Below are 21,895 nucleotides of genomic sequence, written 5' to 3' on the forward strand. Positions count from 1 at the left end.
GTGATTTGATAGTATGAAAAATCATTAAATATATATTTTTTTTTGATGCATTGCAACAACTTTGTATTTGTTCTTGATTATTTTCACATTGATTATGGCCAGGTTTTAGTTCCGCAACGGAATGAACGATATTAGAGAAAAAAAAGTCTTAAATTTACAAATCGGCTGTACCAGGAATTGAGAATGTTGCGCCAAAGTCTTCAACCTCCTTACGCAAAGCAGCAATTTTACCACTGAATTCTTCGGAATGGCAAGCAGCTTTAAAGTCTACCAATTTTGGTCCCGAAACCGTAGCGATTTCCTTGGACAATTTCAAACCGCGATCGATCAAATCAACAACCAAATCAATGTCGGTTTCAACCAAACCACGTGTTGTTAATGCTGGTGTGCCCAATCGAATGCCAGATGGATTCAATGCCTGTATGAAAAATGTTTATTATATGTATGTCTTATTGCAATTATTCATATAAATATTCATAAAGTTCTTACCGATTTATCTCCTGGCACTGTATTCTTGTTACAAGCAATTGAAATTTCTTCTAAAATGTATTCGGCACGAGCACCAGTAATTTGGACATTGCGCAAATCAACCAAAATCAAATGAATGTCTGTACCACCAGTGGTAATGTTGTATCCACGACTGATCAAACCTTCGCAAAGACGTTTGGCATTGCGAACGACTTGTTGTTGATATTGTTGGAATTCGGGTGATTGTGCTTGTTTCAAAGCGGTTGCAATGCCAGCAATTGCATTATTGTGTGGACCCCCTTGTAAGCCTGGGAAAACTGCTTCGTTGATTTTCGCTTCTAAATCGTACAATACTTTGTCACCGTTTGGTTTCACCGATCGGACTCCTTTGCGATAAAAGATAACACCGGCACGTGGCCCACGCAATGTTTTGTGTGTGGTCGTGGTGACGATATCGCAGTGTTCGAACGGGCTTGGAATGACCTTAGCAGCAACCAATCCAGACACGTGAGCCATATCAGCGAATAGATATGAACCGTTTTGATTGGCAATATCACGGAAACGAGCGTAATCCAAACAACGTGAATAACAAGATACACCAGCTACAATGACACGCGGTTTGAAAAGGCGCGCTGTTTTTTCCAATTGTTCGTAGTCAATTAGTCCGGTGGTTGGATCGACTTTGTATGGCATGCTCTCGAAGAAAATTGATGTGGCTGAAATTTTTTTGTTTGGCGTAAAGAAACCGTGAGTCAAATGACCGCCGTCGGGAAGGTCAAGACCCATAATACGACCATGTGGTTCACAAATTGCAGTATAGACTGCGAAATTGGCTGGTGAACCGGAGTATGGTTGTACATTGACACCCCATTCTTCTGGATTCAAGCCATACGTTTCAAGAGCACGTTTTTGACACAACAATTCAATTTGATCGATAAATTCGTTGCCACCATAGTATCTGAGTGGAAAATGATAGAATTGAAATATTTTTTTATAACGTTTGTTTATATTTTCGAAATTATTTAAAAATAATTCTTTATTTAATAATATTTCTTCTTTGTTTTTCTTTCTCTTTTCTCTTATTGCTTATTTGCAATAATAATTATTCATAGCTGTATATGTACCTTTTTCCTGGATAGCCTTCGCTGTATTTGTTATGCAAGCATGAGCTTAAGCACTGTAACACTGACAACGATGTGAAATTTTCACTGGCAATCATTTCCAGACCTTTGCTTTGACGGCTCTTCTCCTTTTTGATCAAATCCGTCAATTCGGGATCACTCTCCCACAAATTTGTGTGCAACATTTTTGATGAACCAGACATTTCTCTCTGTGATGGAAAAAAATCATAAAAAAATTTATTGAAAATATTTTTATACTTTTACAAAGTGTTCCAAAAATTGTTGAAAAAATAAATAAACTTAAAAAAAATGTATGAAAAAAATGGAATTACTTTGGCCATTTTCGTATCTTGATCTAGTTTCGTATAAAATAAATAAAATTTTCCACTTAAAGAAAGAACTGATTTGTTAAATGATCGATCTGCCTGCAGCGACGAATAACACGTTATTAAATGGAATCATTAAATTGATCGTGTATTTTAGATTGAAAAATGTTTTGTTGTCGAGTTCATAAAAAGTGCGTGCTATCAATACGACGATGTTCGTTAGCAGATTTGGGGTCATTTGTTGAACTTATGTTTGTATAAATCTTTTTAAAATGAGGGAAACTGATAAGAGAAGCCTTCGAAAAATATGTTTTTCCATTGATCAATTGATATAATAAAAGAAAAACAAATGCCATGCACGTCAACAACGTCGTTTGTTGTTACCCCCAACGGAATATTTATTTAATTTGCATAATATTTATATCAAATAAATTTATACATTAGACTACGAAAACAACAAAAATGATAACGATGATGGTTTTTTTTTTTTTTTTGCTATAACGGTGCAAACTTATCAACAGTTCAACAGTGCGACAATAAATCGTATCTTGTTAAGGAGCACATTCAATTTAATTATCAATTATCAGCAAAAAATCAGCTTGAAAATGTATTTGGTATGAAACTTTCGGTCGCGACTTGGGGATTAAGTAATTTTCGATTTCAAATCAATTGGAATTTTTTTTTTGCATTGATGTTATGACATCGAAAAACACACTTGCTTGCTATGTTGTTCTGATTAATAACAGGTTGCCGTAGCCACTTAATTGATTCTCGTCTGGTTGATCATACACATCGACATGTGCTAATCACTTTATATATTTTTTTGCACTGTTCAACACTTTTCGTTGTGATTTGATTTTGATGTTAAAAAAGTCAAATTTCAATTGAATTCCAGACTTACCGTCAATAAAGGTGCTCCCAAAGATTTAACGTTAAGAAGAGACGATATGCGACTTTGTTTGGATACGGAATAAATGGTGGTTGTATCGTGTGCGTAAGCTAAAACTGAATTTCGACGCACATGTATTTGAGTGGTGCCGCGAATTACCGTCGATGTCAATGATATTATCGGTTGCCGTGATTGAGCAAAATTGCTGTAGATGGCACACATTCCAGTCATTGTCAACACTTTATTTTATTCGACTTTTTTGTATCTATTTTTAATATTCTTCAAAATAAAACGACTAGCAAGTGTCGTTGAGAGACGAGCTATATTTCAATGAGATTACGGAATTCCACCAATGTGAAACCACATGTGTGTTTTAATTCATATCACAAACAGTCGTGAACGTCTTTACGACGATAATAACAGAGCATCCAATCGTCTTTTGTCACTTTTGACTCTGAAACTAACACAAACACTTTGAATCTCCATAGAAAACAAATTCTTTATCATTTGAGATGAGTTTCTTATTCAATTTGCTTTGCTAATCGGCCCATTTCGTATCATTTCGGATGATTGAATGCTTATTGCCGCACTGTTGTTGTTGTTGTGATGTTTCTTGTTTTCAATCTGATTATATGTCAGATGTGCAAATGTCAATTTTTGGGCTAAACAAAAATAGGTTGCGTTCTTTTAACCGTTTTACGATGATTTCGTTCGTATGATGATATTGAAAAAAGCTACCGTTGTCTATTAATCAATATTAACCTGGCCTACCTTGATTTTTACTTATTTTCATTATGATTTCTTCACTTTTAAAATCAAAAGTACAAAATTCATTGAAATTTTCTTTTTCATTTTCAAAAATGTTTTCGAACGGGTCGGAGAGGCGGTGGTGTCGCTAAGTTGATACTATTTGTTTACATAAATAAAAGTTCGAATTGGATTTAAATATAAACAAATTGAAATTGAAACACAGATACAATACAAGACGCAAGTGAATTTTAACTGGTTTTCCGTACTTTTAAAATGAAACTTAGAAGTGGAAGAGGTAAACTATTACATTTTTTGTTAAAAGAAAATACATTATTGTTTATTATTATTGTATTCATATTATAACAATCAACACCTTCGGGATATTTACAGTAAAAGGAGAAGAGCTCGATGATAATATCTTTGAAGACTCAAGACTTTTTCGCGCATATGTCAAAACAGGTATGAATTCTTCAATATTTTTCTTTAATTTTATGGCACTGATCGGATTATGTTGAAATTAATATTCGATTAATGCATTCAGATCCAATAGCAAACATCAACACCAGAGAAATGTTGCAAGATGAATTCATCAACTCGAATAGTGATGCACCTGATGGTTTGGGTCCAATTTCGCATTCAACGAATGATGATAATCTAATGTATGACATAATGGCATGGATGTTCTATACCCTTTTATTTTTATTTATTGTAACACTTTTACTTTTTATTTGGTATTGAGGAAGAAAATCAAATTAAATAATTAACGCATATTCTACAATACATAAAATATAGACTATTGCGTATTATTACATTTTACAAATTAGATGAATTCTTATAGGTTATATTTATTTCACTCTTCCTAAAATGGTGCAGTGAAAATAGCGGATATAGTTATGGATTAATTATACAGTCTGTGCTCCACGAAAGAGAAATAGAGAAACGGGAATTAATGATTAAAATAGCATTCCAGTTGCATTCTCTTGGTAAATCGTTACAACTGTTTCCACCTTATTTGCACGTTTTAAATTAGTAGAAAATTCATTAAACAATCCTGGGATCACGAAAGCGATTAAAATCCGAAATAAGTTCTTACGCAGTGATTTCAGGATACAATGCAATGATTTTTAAATGTTTTAATAGAATTTTATTGAAACTGGATCATTAGGTTACTAATGAATGGAATAAATAAACTAAATACTAAATAAAGGTTAAGTTATTTTTTTCCAATTACATATTTCCATAAGAGTGCATATTTGAATTGTATTAGAACACAGTACCGATTAATAACTAATACGCAGCAAACAAACTGTGATCAAATTGAATTTTCATTTAGCTTAACAGTATGATTCAAAGGGAGAACGTGTTAAGAGCTATTTTCCGGTCGTAACGGTTTTGAAAAATTAATCGAGTACGGTAAAAATAAAACCGACTTAATTTATATTAATCTGTGTTCTAAAGACAAAAATTGTGTAAAAATGGTCGATGAAGCAGCACCGGGTATCAAAGAGTTTTTCAAGGGTCGTGATATTTTTATCACTGGCGGTTCTGGTAAATATTCACAATTTATTCCAAAAAAACAGTGTTAAAGTGATGTTGTGCATTTCTCAAAAGGTTTCATGGGCAAAGTGCTGATAGAAAAGTTATTACGATCGTGCCCCGATTTGAATCGAATTTTCATTTTGATTCGAGCCAAAAAAAATAAAACGCCAGAGCAGCGTTTGGTAGAATTGGGAAAAATATGTGTATTTGATCGTTTACACCAAGAGTATCCAAATCATTTTAGTAAATTATGTGCCATCAACGGTGATTGTACGATGAAAGGTCTTGGGATTAGTGATGAGGATTTGAAGCGAATCGAAAATGTATCGGTTATTTTTCATACGGCAGCATGTGTGAGATTCGATGATTCATTGAAAAATGCTATTCTTCTGAATACTCGTGGAACCGTTGAGGTGATGCGATTGGCCGAAAAACTTAAGCAAATTCGTGTTGTTTTGCATGTTTCTACCACTTATTGTAATCCCGACAAGAAAGTCGTCGAGGAGATGATATATCCACCAAATGGTGATTGGGAAATGGCTATTAAAATTGCTGAAAAGTACGATGAAGAAACGTTAAATGTTTTGACGCAAAAGTTTACAAATGCCGAACCAAATACGTATACTTTTACAAAAGGTTTGGCCGAACAAGCAGTGAAGGACTTCAGTAACCGTTTACCCATCGTTATTTATCGACCATCGATTGTGGTTTCATCTTTAGATGAACCCATGCCAGGGTGGATCGATAACTTTAATGGTTTGTACAAAATAATTAGTTTCCTTAAAAGAATACACCGAAAAATTTCTTTAGTCTTTGGACAAACCTTTTGTATATATAACAAAGTAAAAAAAAATTCGTACATTATACAAACGATTCGTCTAATGTACAAATTTATTTTGGTATGTGAACAAATAAATCAGAAAATTAACAAAACGTGTTTAAAAAAACGCATAAGTATCGCAGCGTAAAATGCACTACCATTTTTGTAGTATGTAAAAAACTTTCGTTATTTTCCACCACAAATCCATTCGTACATGTTACGTGAAAAAGAAACTCAAAACATTTCGTGGAATATAAGTGCAAAGTTACAAAGACTTTTGTACAAAACAATAGAAAATTATCTATTTTTGAAACGATTTGAGAATAAAAAATAATGTGAACATTTTAGTCTTGGCTAGACATTTAAATAGCGCTAAAAATATCGATTAAACTCTGTATAAATTTTTCTTAATAATTTAGGTCCAACTGGATTATTTTTAGCTTGTGGTTTGGGTATACTTCGTACCATGTACGGTGATCCCGATGTTGTGTCCGATTTCACACCGGTTGACACCTCAATCAAAGCAATGATAGTCGCTGCATGGAAGCGTGGTGTTGAGTCCGAACCACCTGAATCTGTACCTGTGTATAATTGTTCGACATCGATTCAGCGCAAATTTACCGGCGGTTTCATTTCGAAAATGGGCGTAATGATAGCTTCGAATGTTCCCATGGATAAAATGATTTGGTTGCCTGATGGAACCGTCACCAAATGTCGATACAACTACCTTTTTAGGGTAAATGTCCAACACATGCAAAACCAACAAGTCATCTTCATGCATTATTCATTTTTAAATGACGTTGTGTTTTGTTTTTCAGTTCATTTTATTCCAATTGCTTACCGCATTCTTCATAGACTTTGTGCTTAAATTAATGGGCCAACGGCAATTGTGAGTTTCCGGTATTTTTGGTGTTAACATTCTTATTATTATTTAAAATGTCATCTCACTAAAAAAAATTCTTAGCGTAACAAAATTACAACGACGTATTTACGGGGCGAATATGGCATTACATTACTTCACTACGACGTCTTGGATATTTAAAAACGCTAAGTTTTTGGCACTGAATGACATCATTAAACCGCAGGACCTAAACGATTTTCGCTTTGATCGTTTTGTCACCGCTGACTTTTTAAAGTATTTTACTGCTTGCATGTATGGTATGTGCTGCAGAACTTAAACTTTTTAATTCAAAATTTGAATGGAAATTTAATGTGATGACACACATTTTTAGGAGCGCGCCGATATTTGCTGAACGAAAAGGACGAAAATCTTCCACTAGCCAGACGCAACTACAAAAGGTTAATGACATTCATGGTTTTAAATTTCAAACAGACCATTTTCATCTTTTATTTTTAGATTCGCATTGGTCCATTATACGGTAGTCACGGTGTGGTACATTTTCCTGTTTTATATGATTTTCATCAAATACAATATTATCGGGCAAATATGGGAATGGACTGAATTCAATTAGTATTGCGTAATAAAATATGAATTTAAACAAAATGTTTTTTTTCTCTTTTCTTTCTTTTAAAAAACGTGAAAGTATCACTACTTATCTTTTTCAAAATTCGTAAGAACCTATGTTCAAAATTTGTGCAAATCATCATTTTAAAATGGAAATAGAAAAAAGGTTAAGTTCAATTGTACAGTCACATATTTCCATAGGATTGAATATTGAAATTGTATTTGTCTGTATACACATTCATCCAAATGTTCAAACCGCGACTACTAGTTTTTTTTTTAAGTTCAAGTCTGGGTTCGAATAACAGAGTGTCGAACGTTTATGCAAAAACCCACGAAAACTGACGCAGCAAACAAACCGTGATCAAATTGAATTGTCCATGCGCCAAACAGTATGATTCAAAACGTGAGCGTGTTAAGAGCTATTTTCCGGTCCGTTAGGGTTTTGCTAAATTTATCGAGTACGGAGCAAATAAGAAATAAATAAATAAAACCGATTTAATTTATATCTGTGTTTTAAAAATTGTGTAAAAATGATCGATGAAGCAGCACCGGGTATCAAAGAGTTTTTCAAGGGTCGTGATATATTTATCACTGGCGGTTCTGGTAAATATTCACAATTTATTCCTAAAAACAGTGTTAAAGTGATGTTGTGCATTTCTCCAAAGGTTTCATGGGCAAAGTGCTGATAGAAAAGTTATTACGTTCATGCCCCGATTTGAATCGAATTTTCATTTTGATTCGAGCCAAAAAGAATAAAACGCCAGAGCAGCGATTGGAAGAATTGGGAAAAATACGTGTATTTGATCGCTTGCACCAAGAGTATCCAAATCATTTCAGTAAATTATGTGCCATCAACGGAGATTGCACGATGAAAGGTCTTGGGATTAGTGATGAGGATTTAAGGCGCATCGGAAATGTATCGGTTATTTTTCATACGGCTGCATGTGTGAGATTCGATGATTCATTGAAAAATGCTATTCTATTGAATACTCGTGGAACCGTTGAGGTGATGCGATTGGCCGAAAAACTTAAACAAATTCGTGTTGTTTTGCATGTTTCTACGACTTATTGTAATCCCGACAAGAAAGTCGTCGAAGAGATGTTATATCCACCAAATGGTGATTGGAAAATGGCTATTAAAATTGCCGAAAAGCACGACGAAGAGACTTTAAATGCTTTAACGGAAAAGTTTACAAATGCCGAACCAAATACGTATACTTTTACAAAAGGTTTGGCCGAACAAGCAGTGAAGGACTTCAGTAACCGTTTACCCGTCGTTATTTATCGACCATCGATTGTGGTTTCGTCTTTAGATGAACCCATGCCAGGGTGGATCGATAACTTTAATGGTTTGTACAAAATAATTAGTTTTCTTAAAATAGTATCTATATTTAAAACGAATTGAATGACAAACAATTTGAACATTTTAATCTTGGATTGACATTTAAAAAGTGCTAACGAATATCTATAAACCACATTACGTCAATTGATATGCAAAAAAAAAAAACATCTTATTTTTTCCACGCTCCATTCCACTTTCCAAGAAATCTCATGATTTATCAAAAATAACAATTTCTCATACTAATTTAGGTCCAACTGGATTATTATTAGCTTGTGGTTTGGGTTTACTTCGTACCACGTACGGTGATCCCGATGTTGTGTCCGATTTCACACCGGTTGACACCTCAATCAAAGCAATGATAGTCGCTGCATGGAAGCGTGCTGTTGAATCCGAACCACCTGAATCTGTACCTGTGTATAATTGTTCGACATCGATTCAGCGCAAATTCACCACCGGTTTCATCGTGGAAATGGGCCGAAAACTAGCACCCGATGTTCCAATCGATAAAATGATTTGGTTGCCCGGTGGATCAATCACAAAATGTCGATACAATAACTTTATTAGGGTAAATGTCCAACACATGCAAAACCAACAAGTCATCTTCATGCATTATTCATTTTTAAATGACGTTGTGTTTTATTTTTCAGTTTGTTCTATTCCAATTGTTTACTGCATTCTTCATTGACTTTGTGTTTAAATTAATGGGCCAACGGCAATTGTAAGTGTCCGGTATTTTTGATGTTAAATTTTTTTCATTATTCTTAAAATGCCACCTCAATAATAAAAAAATCTTTAGCGTAACAAAATTACAACGGCGTATTTACGGGGCGAATTTGGCGTTACATTACTTCATTACGACGCATTGGGTATTTAAAAATGCAAAATTTCTGGCACTGAATGACATCATTAAACCGGAGGACATAAACGATTTTCGCTTTGATCGTTTTGTCACCGGTGACATTCGAAAGTATTTTATTGCTTGCATGTATGGTATGTTCTGCAGAACTTAAAGTTTTCAATTCAAAATTTCAATGGATATTTAATATGATAAACACAATTTTAGGGGCGCGCCGATATTTACTAAACGAAAAGGACGAGAATCTTCCGCGAGCCAGACGCAACTACAAAAGGTTAATAACCTTCATTATTTTAAATTTTAAACAGAGCATTTTCATTGTGTGTGATTTTTACTTTCAGATTCGAATTTGTTCATTATACGTTGGTCACGGTGTGGTACATATTCTTGTTTTATATGATTTTCATCAAATACAATATTATCGGACAAATATGGGAATGGCTTCAATTTAAATAATAAATTTGATATTTAATAAAATATGGATTTAAAAAAAAAAACATTTCTTGATTTTTCAATTGAATACAACAACAGACTCAACCCATATGCATATATGAACGAGGAATAAAGTGAGCTCAAATCCCGATGAAAATAAAGGACCAACATGCATTTTTTTTTTGTATGAATTTGTTGTTGTAACAAATCTATGTAAAAAAAATCATGATGCTTTTGTTTTCATCGGGATTTGAGCTCACTTTAAACCTTACCCATTCATATAACCTATATGAATCCATTACTTTTTTCATTCCATAAGTACTCTCAATTTACTTTTTATTTTACTATTTTTAATACAAAAAATGAGAATGACCAGCGCTATATTGGTTCAAATTACTGTGATTTTCCGCTTCCAATGTGAATATTTAAGTTAAAACAATTCAAAATAATAATAAAAAAAACTTTCATTCGAAACTTTTGTGAGCTTTTTCCAGGTGTAAAATAACCTGAAGTTGTTTGCAAATGAAAGCTTCGATGTGAGGTGCTTCAAAAGAAACAAACAATAGAAAACGATGAACACATCAATGATTTAAATTAATGGAATTATACGTTTTGATGATGTAAAGTGGCGCTAATTGTTAGCGAATATTGAACACATGTTCGGCATTGGAATACGTCGTGTCTATTAGTCCAATAGAATGATACAATTTATCAATGTCATTTAATTGGCAATCAAATACATCACAGAGTCATGGTTGTGTGTTTTTGCTAAAACTTGAATAAACATTGAATAAGAGGTAGTCACTATATACAGTGGCCCACATACACATTGAATACATTGAAAAACAAAGTGTTCTCGTGGCCAAATGGAAGAGAACACAGATAACAAGAATGTTATTTACAGCCGTGATTTCATATTTTTTTTCCTGTTTGAGCTACTGCTTGATGTGTTTGCACCTTGTAATGTCCACGATTCAAAACGGAAAAAAATGGCAAACAATCAAAGGAAATAGGAAAAAAAACTATTTGTATTCTATTGCAAAAGGGGTTGTATGGCATATGCACACAAACGAAAAAGTGAGAGTGATGTCATCGTCGCTTGAAGAAGCGCACATAGCGCGCCCTCATTTGCATGCGTATCACATTTTTCCGTTGTACAAAGTCGATGTTTTTTATTTTTATTATTAGTTGTTATTGTTGCTACCTTTTTCCTGTTGTTGTTGTTACCTTATTCGAGCACAAAAAGAGTAAACACACTCTGTGGTAATGATATTGCTTCTGGCGCCACATACATAATACATTACGATTGTGTTTGTGTCTCTCTATGAGTACCTAATCAAATGAAGATGAGATAGAAAATCCAAATGAATTTATCGCCGGCGAAAATCATGTGACCGTTCAATGAGCAAACAATATGAAATCTGTGAGTTTTAATTAATAATCCACCTGTTGCTTGCATTCCGTTGATCTAGGCACAAACACAGTGCACTAACGATTATAATGAAATTGTAAGCCACTTTGTGGCAGATATAAAAAGCTAATTCTGACGTTAATCGACGTAATCATATCGTCAGTTTTGTGCTTATATAATAAAGCGAAATTCGTCAAAGTTGCTTTTCGTTGCGGCAAAAAGATAACCCACATTCGATAAGATTAAAATAACCAATTACAACGGAGTTTTTTTTCTTCTTTATTCATATTATGTGCATCTCTTTATGACACGAATAACGTTTTTTCAACTTAATATCCATTGAAGTTCTATTCTCTCAGTGTTACAATGGGGAGATAGAGGCAAGAAACGGAGAACTTTGCTCATTATTTTTGCACAAACGGTGCTGGCATGAATAGAACGCTTTTGTCTAATAGGGCCGATTATTTCCTATATCGTCCAATTGAATGCACAACACCGATGAATTAAACATGAAAATGAACATAACAACAAACACACGGAGCCTATTACAACGGTGAATTGATTGTGCACAACAGCAACGGCGACCGAACAAAGAATAAACGATCGAAAGGTATTTATAGAGAGAGAGAGAGAGAGAGAGAGAGAGATAAAACTTTTGAAAATTAGAAGTAAAAAAGACTCGAGATTTTCTCTTATTGTTTATATTTATTTCAGATGTTCTTAGTAGATGAATGTGTTTTTTTGGCATTGAATTAATAATCATAATAAAAAATGACATTTTTCTTTCATTCTGTATGTCTCTTGCGTTAAATATGGAATGTAGATTAAGGTTGATATTCGATATTGGTGCGGTATTTTTGTGTATGTGTGTTTGAACAAATGTGTGATGATTCAATCAAATTGACAAACAATCAAAAAATGCTTACTGATGCTTTTGAATATGGTTGATGATTAGCGTTTACTCAATATTTGTTTGGCCAATTCAAATATGCCAATTTGATTGCTTTTTTTCATCTTTCTCTCCTTTTATTTAAATGTGCTGTTATTTCTGTTGATGTTTTTTTCTTTAAATGAAAGTGCATTTGGTTTTACATTTTTTGTATGAAATTGTTTATTTTTCGACTTTTTATTTTATTTTAATTCCAACTTCATTTGGTTTCAATATTAATAATTATTAATTTTAATCATACGAATGTGTGTGTTTCTCTTTTTTTGTTGTTGTTGTTGTGTAGTGTATGGAAATTGGAAAGACCATGCAAAAACGAACGAACGAAGAAAAAAAAAAATTATGCAAAATATCTCTCAAAACGAAAAAACAAAACGACAAAAAAAAAATACTATAAAAAATACTTTTGAAATGAAGAAAAAATGCTTGGTCGAAAAAAAGAATCAAAAACGATAGAAATGAAAACGTACAAACTAAATCGACTGGCTTGCAAAGAAAATGGAATTGCGTCAAGACGCAGTTCCTTCTTCTTTTTTGCATATATAATACTTATTCAATTTCAAATCTCAAATGGAAAATATCGATTTTCGTCTTTGAAATAGGAAAAAAGAAGAAGATTTCATTCATCATATTCATCGTTCTGATTGATTTTTTCTCTCTTTTTTTCGTTTTTCTCTCGTGTTTCTTTTTATTTCTCCTTCTTTAATCATACATATAACGAAAAAAAAGTAGTAATTAAGTATATGTAATGTGTGAATGCGCATGTGTTTTTTTTTGTTGTTGTTGCTGTTTCTTTTTGAGAATATGTGTTGGTTGTTGTTGTTTTTTTTTTAAATGTATTTTTTGAATGTATTTTTTTTATCAATTTTTAATATTATTCTTGATGATTTTGCTGTAGCGAACTGTGTTGAATTGATGATGCAGTTGTTAGAGTTGCTACGGCCTACGACTGATCGATTATCGACTGCGAGGTGGTGCGTGTGTTGTTGTTGTCGCTCGGCTAGCTTAGAAGCATTTTCTGTGTACAATTGATGGGCCTGATTCGTCGTATTCTTGTTTCGAAATCCACATCTGTTGGAATGTTGAGAGCGATGCCAAGATTGAACCACCGATCCATACAGAGTATTTACGTTCTGGTGGTGCGATGATCTTGATTTTCATGGTTGATGGTGCTAATGCAGTGATTTCCTTTTGCATACGATCAGCAATGCCTGGATACATTGTGGTACCACCGGACAATACGGTGTTGGCGTACAAGTCCTTTCGGATATCGACATCGCATTTCATAATTGAATTGTATGTGGTCTCATGAATACCACAGGCTTCCATACCCAAGAAGCTTGGTTGGAAGAGTGCTTCTGGGCAACGGAAACGTTCATTTCCAATGGTAATGACTTGTCCATCGGGCAATTCATAGCTCTTTTCCAATGAGCTTGAGCTGGCTGCGGTGGCCATTTCTTGTTCAAAGTCCAATGCAACATAGCACAATTTCTCCTTGATGTCACGGACAATTTCACGTTCGGCTGTGGTTGTGAATGAGTATCCACGTTCAGTCAAGATTTTCATTAAGTAATCAGTCAAGTCACGACCAGCCAAATCCAAACGAAGGATGGCATGTGGCAATGCATAACCTATATTCGACACGTACAAAAGACGAAGACAAAAGAAACAAAATAGATAAAAAAAAATATTTGTATTAGTACACAGCATTGTTTGTTTATTTCTGTCTTTTTGTTGTTGTTGTTGCATTGACGCAACGACCAAACCAAAAATGAAAAAAAAAGACAATCGCATCAATTGATGCAATGTGAAGTTAAATGGCAACAATTACCTTCATAGATTGGTACAGTGTGCGAGACACCATCTCCTGAATCCAAGACAATACCAGTGGTACGACCGGATGCGTACAATGACAACACAGCTTGGATGGCGACATACATAGCCGGGGTGTTGAATGTTTCGAACATGATTTGTGTCATCTTTTCACGATTGGCTTTTGGATTCAATGGGGCTTCGGTCAAGAGAACTGGATGTTCTTCTGGGGCGACACGCAATTCATTGTAGAAAGTATGATGCCAGATCTTTTCCATATCATCCCAGTTGGTAACGATACCGTGTTCAATTGGGTATTTCAATGTGAGGATACCACGTTTGCTTTGGGCTTCATCACCGACATACGAGTCTTTTTGGCCCATACCAACCATCACACCCTGGTGACGGGGACGACCGACAATCGATGGGAATACGGCACGTGGTGCATCGTCTCCGGCAAAACCAGCTTTGCACATACCGGATCCATTGTCAACAACGAGAGCAGCAACTTCTTCGTCACACATATTGAATTCTAAATTTCCACCGAAACAGAAACGAAACGAAAAAAAAAATAGACAAAAGACACAAAAGCAATTAGATCAAATTAATCTTTCGATTTGACTTTAAACATGCAAATAATGTGACGGCAAACAAAAGAATCGAGCAGATAATATGTGATCTTGTTCACAACAACGAACGAAACGAAAAATAAACAGAACAGACAACCGACGACTAATTAACTTCATTTTATATTAAATTACTTGCGAAAAATTATATTTGTTCAACGGAGTTTCGAGACAAAACGAGCACACAGCAGATACACCGAAAACAGCGGAAAAAAAATCGTATCGTATAAAATGGGAAAGATAACGAAGAAACAATAGCTACGAAATGTAGAGTACTTTCTAATAAATTCCGTTTTGAATGTTCAAGAGCAGCACGAAATATGCACAGGGAGAAAACCGTTGCAAAAACCGACGCTTCTTCTTTTTTTGAATTTCTTTTGTAAGTGAATAAGTTCTCTCACTCTATCGCTCTCGCTTCGTCTCTTTTGGTCGCTTTTTTTGTTTCTTTGCCGCGTCTCTTCGTTTTGGAATACGTTAAATTTGTTGTCGCTTTATACCGGTTTCAACCACACAGAAGCCGATGGTTCTGATGCTTAAATACCAAAAACGACGGTTAATTCACATACACACAGTCGCACATATGCTCACTCTCACACGCACACGCACACGGCATCGATTGTTGAGCAAATCTTTCTGGTAAATTCTGATTCATGCGTATGCGTGCTTATGCTGCACCCATACACGCACACACACACTCATACACATACACACCCCGAAACGTATAAAGACCATGGACGCATACAACCGAAAACCGAGGAATCAAAGCCGAAAATGGCGTATCGAACTTCACACAGAAAAAAACCGACAAAAATCCATTTTATTGGATCGACATGTTGGGAAAAAGTACGAAAAAATCGTGGGCGATTGGCTTACACAATGCTTGGATTATTTTAATTGAATTATATTTGAAAAAATTGATTTGAAATTCGGCTGCACTTATGATACCAAGACAACGCCCTAAGACAAGTGGTCGTTCATGAAAGATATCAGTTTGGAAAAAAGGAAGTGAGAGAGGCAAAAAAAATTGATATAAATCTCTCGCTTTGCTGATGTTGGCAGCAACCACTTTCGGATTTTTTATTCTTCTTTTTTCTTCGGTTTCTTATAGTCTCGAGACGCACGATACGAACAAATTTATTCCATTTATGGTAAAAACACAAATTTCTCTTTGCACACCAACAAATCAACAAATAAAAAAAGAATCGCCGATTTTTTTTCTTCTCAAACAACTACTTTGCTTTTCTCGGAACAAATGCAAAATTTCGAAACGAAAATCGAAGAAAAAAATAATCTACGCTATTTTTAAGCAAAAAATTTAATTTTTACTGAACCAAAAATAAAAATAATACCTTTTTTTGTTTTAAGTTTTCACACGAAAAATATACACGGAGAGCGAATATGGAATTTCTTCTAGTGTTTTAATTTGTTGAGAGTAATGCTTGCGCACAACAGAAATAAAATGAATTTTATTCCTAACACTTCTAAGGCTAAACGACAAGTGACGCTACAGTATGCAGAAAAAAACCGTCGTTCCGATTCAATTGCCGAAGCGAAAAAGCGCTACCAAATATGAACAAAATATCCCCACCAAAAATTACAACCACTTGGAAATTGGAATCATATCGGCTTACGGAACGCATACAGTCATCGTAGAGCGATGACGAATACGCTATATGTGTGCAAGCATTTGTGAGGATTTTGAATCATCATTGCCGACACATACACGACTTTATCCGGCGTTTCGGTCTCGCGTATGTTCGAACGACTGAACTATATGTACACACTTTGTATTGGTATGGGTGTGTAAATATGAGAGTGTGCGCGCAACAAACGATCAAACATTTTCATGACCATATAAGGCAATGTTTTAAAACAGAATTCCACGTAAAAGTGATGAACATGACGAACGAAACGGAATGGAAAAAAATAAACCGAAGAAGAAGAGGCAACAACACAATAAAATTGGAATGTTTTAAAATAAAAACGATACGAAGGGAAAAAAGAGTCAGCATTTCGTGTGACTCGACCGATACAACAGCATACTCTTTCTCTCTTTCACTCGTTCGCCCTCTTACACTATCGTGGCAAAAATGCTTGATGTTTTGTGCAATCATAGATTATTGCAGTTCAATCTATATATATATATATATGTTCAAAGCCATCTAGAATCAATGCAACCAATACGTATTTGGTATTATAGACTCTTTTTTTTCTTTCTTTCTTTCTCATTACTCTCATGTCATATCGCTTTTGTGTTAGTCATTTGCAATGTTTCTTTTTCGCAATGCACTCGCGATTGAATTTCATTTATGCGAATGCCATATACATACAGAGCATGATAGGTGCTTAGTTAGCACTCGATTTGAACCATGAGCAGAAAAAAAAATTATTGCTTGTCTCAACTCGATAGTGCGACCGAAATAAGTGTAATTTTTTCGTTCAAAATATTTCTTTTCCGTGATGTTTTTCGCTTACTATGTTTGTTAATTCAATGGTCGCCCTGTTTTTGTTTTTTTTTATTCATTCTTCACAGAAACATATTACTATTTACACAATAAATTGCATTGAATGTCGTTGGCATTGCCAGAGACAGAGAAAGAGAGATAGAGAAAAAGAATTAGGCAAAGATTATGTATGCGTGTGTCACATATTATAGACTTTTCGAAAATAATAAGGCAGCAATGCGCGTTTCTTTCTCCGCATTTTCTCTCTATTCTTTGATGGTTCTTTTGTTTGGGGGCCACAACTTCATTTAAATGCCAAAGGAATAGTGTCTAACTGTCGTTTTGTTGAACAATGCATGGGTGTATTTTTTCTCCATTCGAATAATATCACATATATATATTTGTTTGACTTGAAAATATCTCGTTGTTGTTGTTGTTTTCTTCTTTAATTTGCTCTCATATGTGTTGCTGTTCTCTTTCCTTAAAAAAAAAGATACTATCGCACACATGAATACACACGCGGAGAAAGAGAGAAAGAGAGTGAAACGTAAAACGATAACTGAATGATAAAAAAATGAAATGAGTTTTGTGTGTCGTTTTTTCCGTTTTGCCTTTCATGCTTCATATATGCCAACAGTATATTGTTTCGAAAAATTGAATGTTTTTTTTTTTGTTGTCTTTCGATTTTAAAAGGAAACTGTCATATTCACTCGAAAATTGTGTTTTATGGCCTTTTTCGTTCGATGTGAATACGAAATGATATGGAACCGACAAAAAAAGTCAAACAAATCAACAAATCATGAGAGACGAAATGAGAGAATGGATAAAAAAAAGAAACATTGATTTTGGATGGCAACAACAATTACACCATCAACGAAGTTGTATTTGGCGAAACAAAAGAGACAAAATTGGTTGAATTAAATGCGAGTTTGCAATATTCTTTGGCAAATATGGGAGCAGCTCCCATATCAAATTGGCCCGAAAACAAAATGGAATTAAATTAGATCGATTTATGCATACAGACATTCTATATGATCGAAACCGATTCGGTAATGCGACGAAATATATTGTGACGCAGCGACATGAGGGGATAAAAAAAGGTAAATTGAATAACACACAACATTTGGTAATGTATTACACCAACAACACTACTCTATTAATGGATTGCGTGCATTGTGTCTTTTTTTTATTTATTTAATTCGAAGCATTAATATGTCGAAAAGCATTAGTATTAAAAAGGTGTCGGGCTGTTTCATGTCTGTGTGTGGCAATGGTGTACAACAAGCCGAATATGGATGAATATATTTCGAATAAAATTATTGAAATAATTTCAGTAAAACGCCGTATTGATCGCATACAGATAGCTATCAAAGAGCATTGATGAAGGTTTTCTGCATTCGCCTGCGCCAAAACAACCACTTTTCACGTAGGATAGGTAATGTGTGTCGGAATAGGAATGAGCAATTTTGCTGCTTTTTTTTAACAAAAAAAAAGAAACATTTTCAAGTTCAATTGAAGCGAGAGCACAGTGGTTGGGAATATCTATTTATGGCTAGAGACTCTCACACATACGCGAATTTACATTTAGTTGGATTTGCATCACATCACGGTAGTGAATATATCGTTTTACTTTGTTGGATTCGGTGAAGGAAAACCAGTGACGCCGACACTTGTTCGTTTATTCATTCATGTTCGTATATCTATTTTTGGCAACACACCCATCTGTGAACGCCACACATGTGTCGAAATATCTACTAATTTTAGCCATCTACAGAATAATGGGCATCATATTTCACATCACATTTTAACCATTTTTTGCTCTTTCTCAGACTTTTTTTTCCATCTCTTTAAAATGCCGGCATTTCGTCACATGGTTACCGTATGTAAATAAATTCTAAAGGTCTTGTTTGTGATGCCAAATGCATAAAAGAGTATTGTTTACTAAATGTGCAAATTGTAAACCATGTTTTTTTGTTGTTTAAACTGAGACAGTTTCAAAGACTAAACAATAGAATCGATTGAAGCTTGCATGTTTTTTTTCTTCTTCGACGTTTGCATCTCTACTCTAATTTGCTTTCAAGAGCGGCCATTGTAAATAGAGCGAATGAATGAGCAATAGCGAATATGGTGAAGGCGAACACTTGCCACGCGTACTTGCTGATAATTTGCAGTTGAAAAAAACAATTCGTGATATCGGCCACGTTAAATAAGGAAATGTAGAGCGAATTAACTATGCCAGAGAACGCGCACATTTGAAACCAAACAACACGAAAATTGTGCGCTGTGTTGTAATCGCATCGATTGCTATGGTCTAGTACATTTGTCACACCACCAATTAAAAATGTTTAATTTCAACGGAATTCGGTTTATTTTTCGCAGTTTTAGCTCTGTTTATCGTTTTTCTCTCCTTCTTCTTCTTTTTGGCGCTTATTTGCCGCTACGCACATTTGTTGACAAGAAAATTATCACTACCAGTATCCAAACACTAAACCTCATATCTTTTTTTCTTGTTTCGTTCGTTATTTTCTTTTCAATAATTTATCTGCACTTTTGTGAACAAAAAATTTTCGTAAACAAACAAATTGAGCGGTGATTCTACTAGAATGAGTAATTTTGAGCGGCGAACCAAATTCGGAGAAATTCTTTTATGTATACAAAGAGAATATTTTGTATTGAAAGTGTTGGTACTTACATTGAAAATTTGTTGAAATTTACGGGAAACAACTAGATAAATAAATTTTTTATGCACTAATTTGTAATCCTAGTGTGTAATAATATCACGAATTTTTCTCTTCTTTTCGTTTTATATTCACCAAAAAAATAATCCGCTGATTTATGGGGCTCTTTGTTTCACTTTAACCGAAAATAAATAGATCGTTTGGAAAAGTGTGTACACTTTTTGTGTTGGTTTGATTGAAAATTTGGTTTGTTGTTCACTTGATGAGAACACAGATTGTAATGATGAGAATATTGAACGGGCAACAAAATATATAAATGGATCCCCACCGGAGAATTTGAGCGTAACGGCCGTGTGTAGTACAGTAAAAACACCAAAATCGAACAGTACACACTATCGCCGACAATGATAATAATGATGATGATGATGATGAATAAGCATGTACAAAATGATGATCGTGTGCTTTTCTTCTTCGTCTTGTCTTTTCTCTCTGTCTTTCAATTCGCTGTCTCTTGTTTTCACGCGTGTACGGATTGAGACATCGTCTGTTTTAACGAATTCACGAATTCGAATATATGTACATAATATAGCCAAAGCAGCCAGTTAGTCAGTGAACAAACGATTGAACGTTGTGTGTGTATTGGTGGCAACAATTGTGAGTGTGAATAACGTAACCAGTACAGTATGTTTCATTATAGAGAGAGGTTGATTTTTTATAATAAAACTCAAGAGTTTTACAAAATTATTTTATATACATTCTATTTAGTATCTAAGCTACGGCGCCACAAATTAATATTTAATCCATTCTCCTGCCTTCTCGATCACACAGGCACATCTATTCGGCATACTTTTGCTCAAATTTTCAGCATATTCGCCTTGAAAACCTTTTCACTGGCGCTGAATGAATGAACTGAGCTGCTTCAAATTGCGGTATGTTTTACCACGAAGCCATGCCTTAATAATAGCCCAAAAATTTTCGTTCGGATTGCAATCGGGTGACTGTGGCGGCCAGTCCATTTGTTTAATGTCATTTTCCTCTTTCCAAGCATTGCATAGACGACTTTTGTGTTTTGGATCGTTGTCTTCTAATAGAAGCCAATTCGAATTGTGGTTGCCATAGAACTTCTTAGCGATGGGTAACGGTGTCGATGAATAATGTTGGTTCATCCTCACGGCGCTTGGAATCCCCGTGAATATGGTCAACTTTCCAAAACCAGCTTCACAAAAGCAACCATAAGCATGCACCTTTTTCGGATACTTTACCGTGCGAACGACCATTCTCTTTTGGGCTCTAGACTAGGCATGGGTAGTGCTATTCACCAGCCAAAAGAATGACTCGTCAGTGTATATAACTTCGCTCCAATCTCTTGTTGAATTTTGCTTTGCCCCGTCAGTGCCTTTTTCTTCTGGTTTTCTGTCAAAAGCGGTTTCTTCAATTTACTGCGATAACGAACACCGGCAACATCTAATTTTCTCCTGATAGTAGAGCGCGAGACCTCTATTTTAAGACGGCGTAGCCGTTCAACACCTTGGCTCAACAACATACCTAAATTTTTATCGAACAACTTGACTCTCCGTTTATCTTCCTGTTGCGAGGAGGCTCAGTTTGGCTTCAGATTGGGCTGGTCGTTCACTTTTTTTTCATGCTTATACTGCTGGATTCACTTTATTACGAACCCTTTTGACTTTTTAATGTATTTAGCAGTCGATGTGATCGACATTCTTTGTCCTTTTGGATGCAAATGCAGAAAAACGGCTTCAAACCGTGAATGAAAATGTTCGGAAATAATGTTTTCGTTGCACAACAAACACTGTACTGATTTGAGAGCTGTCTTTGTTAATTGGCGTAGTAGCTTAGAGTCTCATATGGCAACACCAAAAACATTTTTAGGATATTTGAAATTTGTGGTAGTTAAATCAACCTCTCTCTATAATGAAACATACTGTACGTTTGCAAACGGCTATGCTGTT

The 21,895-nt window shown here is 34.7% G+C and overlaps 4 protein-coding genes and 1 long non-coding RNA gene across 7 annotated transcripts; 3 read left to right on the forward strand and 2 right to left on the reverse strand.

Annotated features, from left to right (window-relative positions):
• Positions 1–4: 4 nt before the first annotated feature.
• LOC116343951 (serine hydroxymethyltransferase, cytosolic) lies at positions 5–3,220 on the reverse strand. Of its 2 annotated transcripts, none has more exons than XM_031772284.1 (4): positions 2,817–3,220; positions 1,593–1,798; positions 490–1,426; positions 5–418 (listed from the first exon to the last, which is right to left on the reverse strand). In XM_031772284.1, the coding sequence occupies exons 1-4, from the start codon at positions 3,033–3,035 to the stop codon at positions 155–157; spliced, it is 1,626 nt and encodes a 541-aa protein (XP_031628144.1). In that variant the 5' UTR covers positions 3,036–3,220; the 3' UTR covers positions 5–154. The 2 variants fall into 2 exon arrangements, with proteins under 2 accessions (XP_031628144.1, XP_031628145.1); XM_031772285.1 differs by lacking the exon at positions 2,817–3,220 and adding an exon at positions 1,922–2,055.
• LOC116343955 lies at positions 2,694–4,291 on the forward strand. The gene is made up of 3 exons (XR_004201364.1): positions 2,694–3,849; positions 3,945–4,013; positions 4,096–4,291. It is a non-coding gene; the product is annotated as an uncharacterized LOC116343955 (long non-coding RNA).
• A 614-nt stretch (positions 4,292–4,905) lies between these two features.
• LOC116343953 (fatty acyl-CoA reductase 1-like) lies at positions 4,906–7,421 on the forward strand. Its single transcript, XM_031772287.1, has 7 exons — positions 4,906–5,102; positions 5,166–5,849; positions 6,333–6,649; positions 6,732–6,802; positions 6,878–7,071; positions 7,146–7,212; positions 7,271–7,421. Exons 1-7 carry the CDS (start codon positions 5,030–5,032, stop codon positions 7,383–7,385), a joined length of 1,521 nt encoding a protein of 506 aa, XP_031628147.1. The 5' UTR covers positions 4,906–5,029; the 3' UTR covers positions 7,386–7,421.
• A 65-nt stretch (positions 7,422–7,486) lies between these two features.
• Positions 7,487–10,053, forward strand: LOC116343952 (putative fatty acyl-CoA reductase CG5065). Its single transcript, XM_031772286.1, has 7 exons — positions 7,487–7,981; positions 8,044–8,727; positions 8,969–9,285; positions 9,368–9,438; positions 9,517–9,710; positions 9,784–9,850; positions 9,918–10,053. Exons 1-7 carry the CDS (start codon positions 7,909–7,911, stop codon positions 10,030–10,032), a joined length of 1,521 nt encoding a protein of 506 aa, XP_031628146.1. The 5' UTR covers positions 7,487–7,908; the 3' UTR covers positions 10,033–10,053.
• Positions 10,054–13,066: 3,013 nt separating this feature from the next.
• Positions 13,067–20,210, reverse strand: LOC116343954 (actin-5C). 2 transcript variants are annotated; one of them, XM_031772289.1, is made up of 3 exons: positions 19,940–20,210; positions 14,197–14,709; positions 13,067–13,996 (listed from the first exon to the last, which is right to left on the reverse strand). In XM_031772289.1, exons 2-3 carry the CDS (start codon positions 14,699–14,701, stop codon positions 13,371–13,373), a joined length of 1,131 nt encoding a protein of 376 aa, XP_031628149.1. In that variant the 5' UTR covers positions 14,702–14,709; positions 19,940–20,210; the 3' UTR covers positions 13,067–13,370. The 2 variants fall into 2 exon arrangements, with proteins under 2 accessions (XP_031628149.1, XP_031628148.1); XM_031772288.1 differs by lacking the exon at positions 19,940–20,210 and adding an exon at positions 16,153–16,317.
• Between the last annotated feature and the right edge of the window lie 1,685 nt (positions 20,211–21,895).

The sequence above is a fragment of the Contarinia nasturtii genome, unplaced genomic scaffold, assembly GCF_009176525.2.
Source record: "Contarinia nasturtii isolate CC-2019 unplaced genomic scaffold, AAFC_CNas_1.1 Cnas_scaffold_1037, whole genome shotgun sequence".
NCBI lineage: Eukaryota > Metazoa > Arthropoda > Insecta > Diptera > Cecidomyiidae > Contarinia > Contarinia nasturtii.

Bases quoted from the DNA above. Each gene is read 5' to 3' on its own strand.
- LOC116343951 (XM_031772284.1), bottom strand. From the start codon at position 3,035: ATGACTGGAATGTGTGCCATCTACAGCAATTTTGCTCAATCACGGCAA. The intron at 1,427-1,592 runs GTACATATACAG...TTTTCCACTCAG, and splicing joins GAAGGCTATCCAGGAAAAAG to ATACTATGGTGGCAACGAAT. The intron at 419-489 runs GTAAGAACTTTA...TTTTTCATACAG, and splicing joins CAGTGCCAGGAGATAAATCG to GCATTGAATCCATCTGGCAT.
- LOC116343953 (XM_031772287.1), top strand. From the start codon at position 5,030: ATGGTCGATGAAGCAGCACCGGGTATCAAAGAGTTTTTCAAGGGTCGT. The intron at 5,103-5,165 runs GTAAATATTCAC...ATTTCTCAAAAG, and splicing joins TTTTATCACTGGCGGTTCTG to GTTTCATGGGCAAAGTGCTG. The intron at 7,072-7,145 runs GTATGTGCTGCA...ACACATTTTTAG, and splicing joins TTTTACTGCTTGCATGTATG to GAGCGCGCCGATATTTGCTG.
- LOC116343952 (XM_031772286.1), top strand. From the start codon at position 7,909: ATGATCGATGAAGCAGCACCGGGTATCAAAGAGTTTTTCAAGGGTCGT. The intron at 7,982-8,043 runs GTAAATATTCAC...ATTTCTCCAAAG, and splicing joins ATTTATCACTGGCGGTTCTG to GTTTCATGGGCAAAGTGCTG. The intron at 9,286-9,367 runs GTAAATGTCCAA...TTTATTTTTCAG, and splicing joins GATACAATAACTTTATTAGG to TTTGTTCTATTCCAATTGTT.
- LOC116343954 (XM_031772289.1), bottom strand. From the start codon at position 14,701: ATGTGTGACGAAGAAGTTGCTGCTCTCGTTGTTGACAATGGATCCGGT. The intron at 13,997-14,196 runs GTAATTGTTGCC...TGTCGAATATAG, and splicing joins CACTGTACCAATCTATGAAG to GTTATGCATTGCCACATGCC.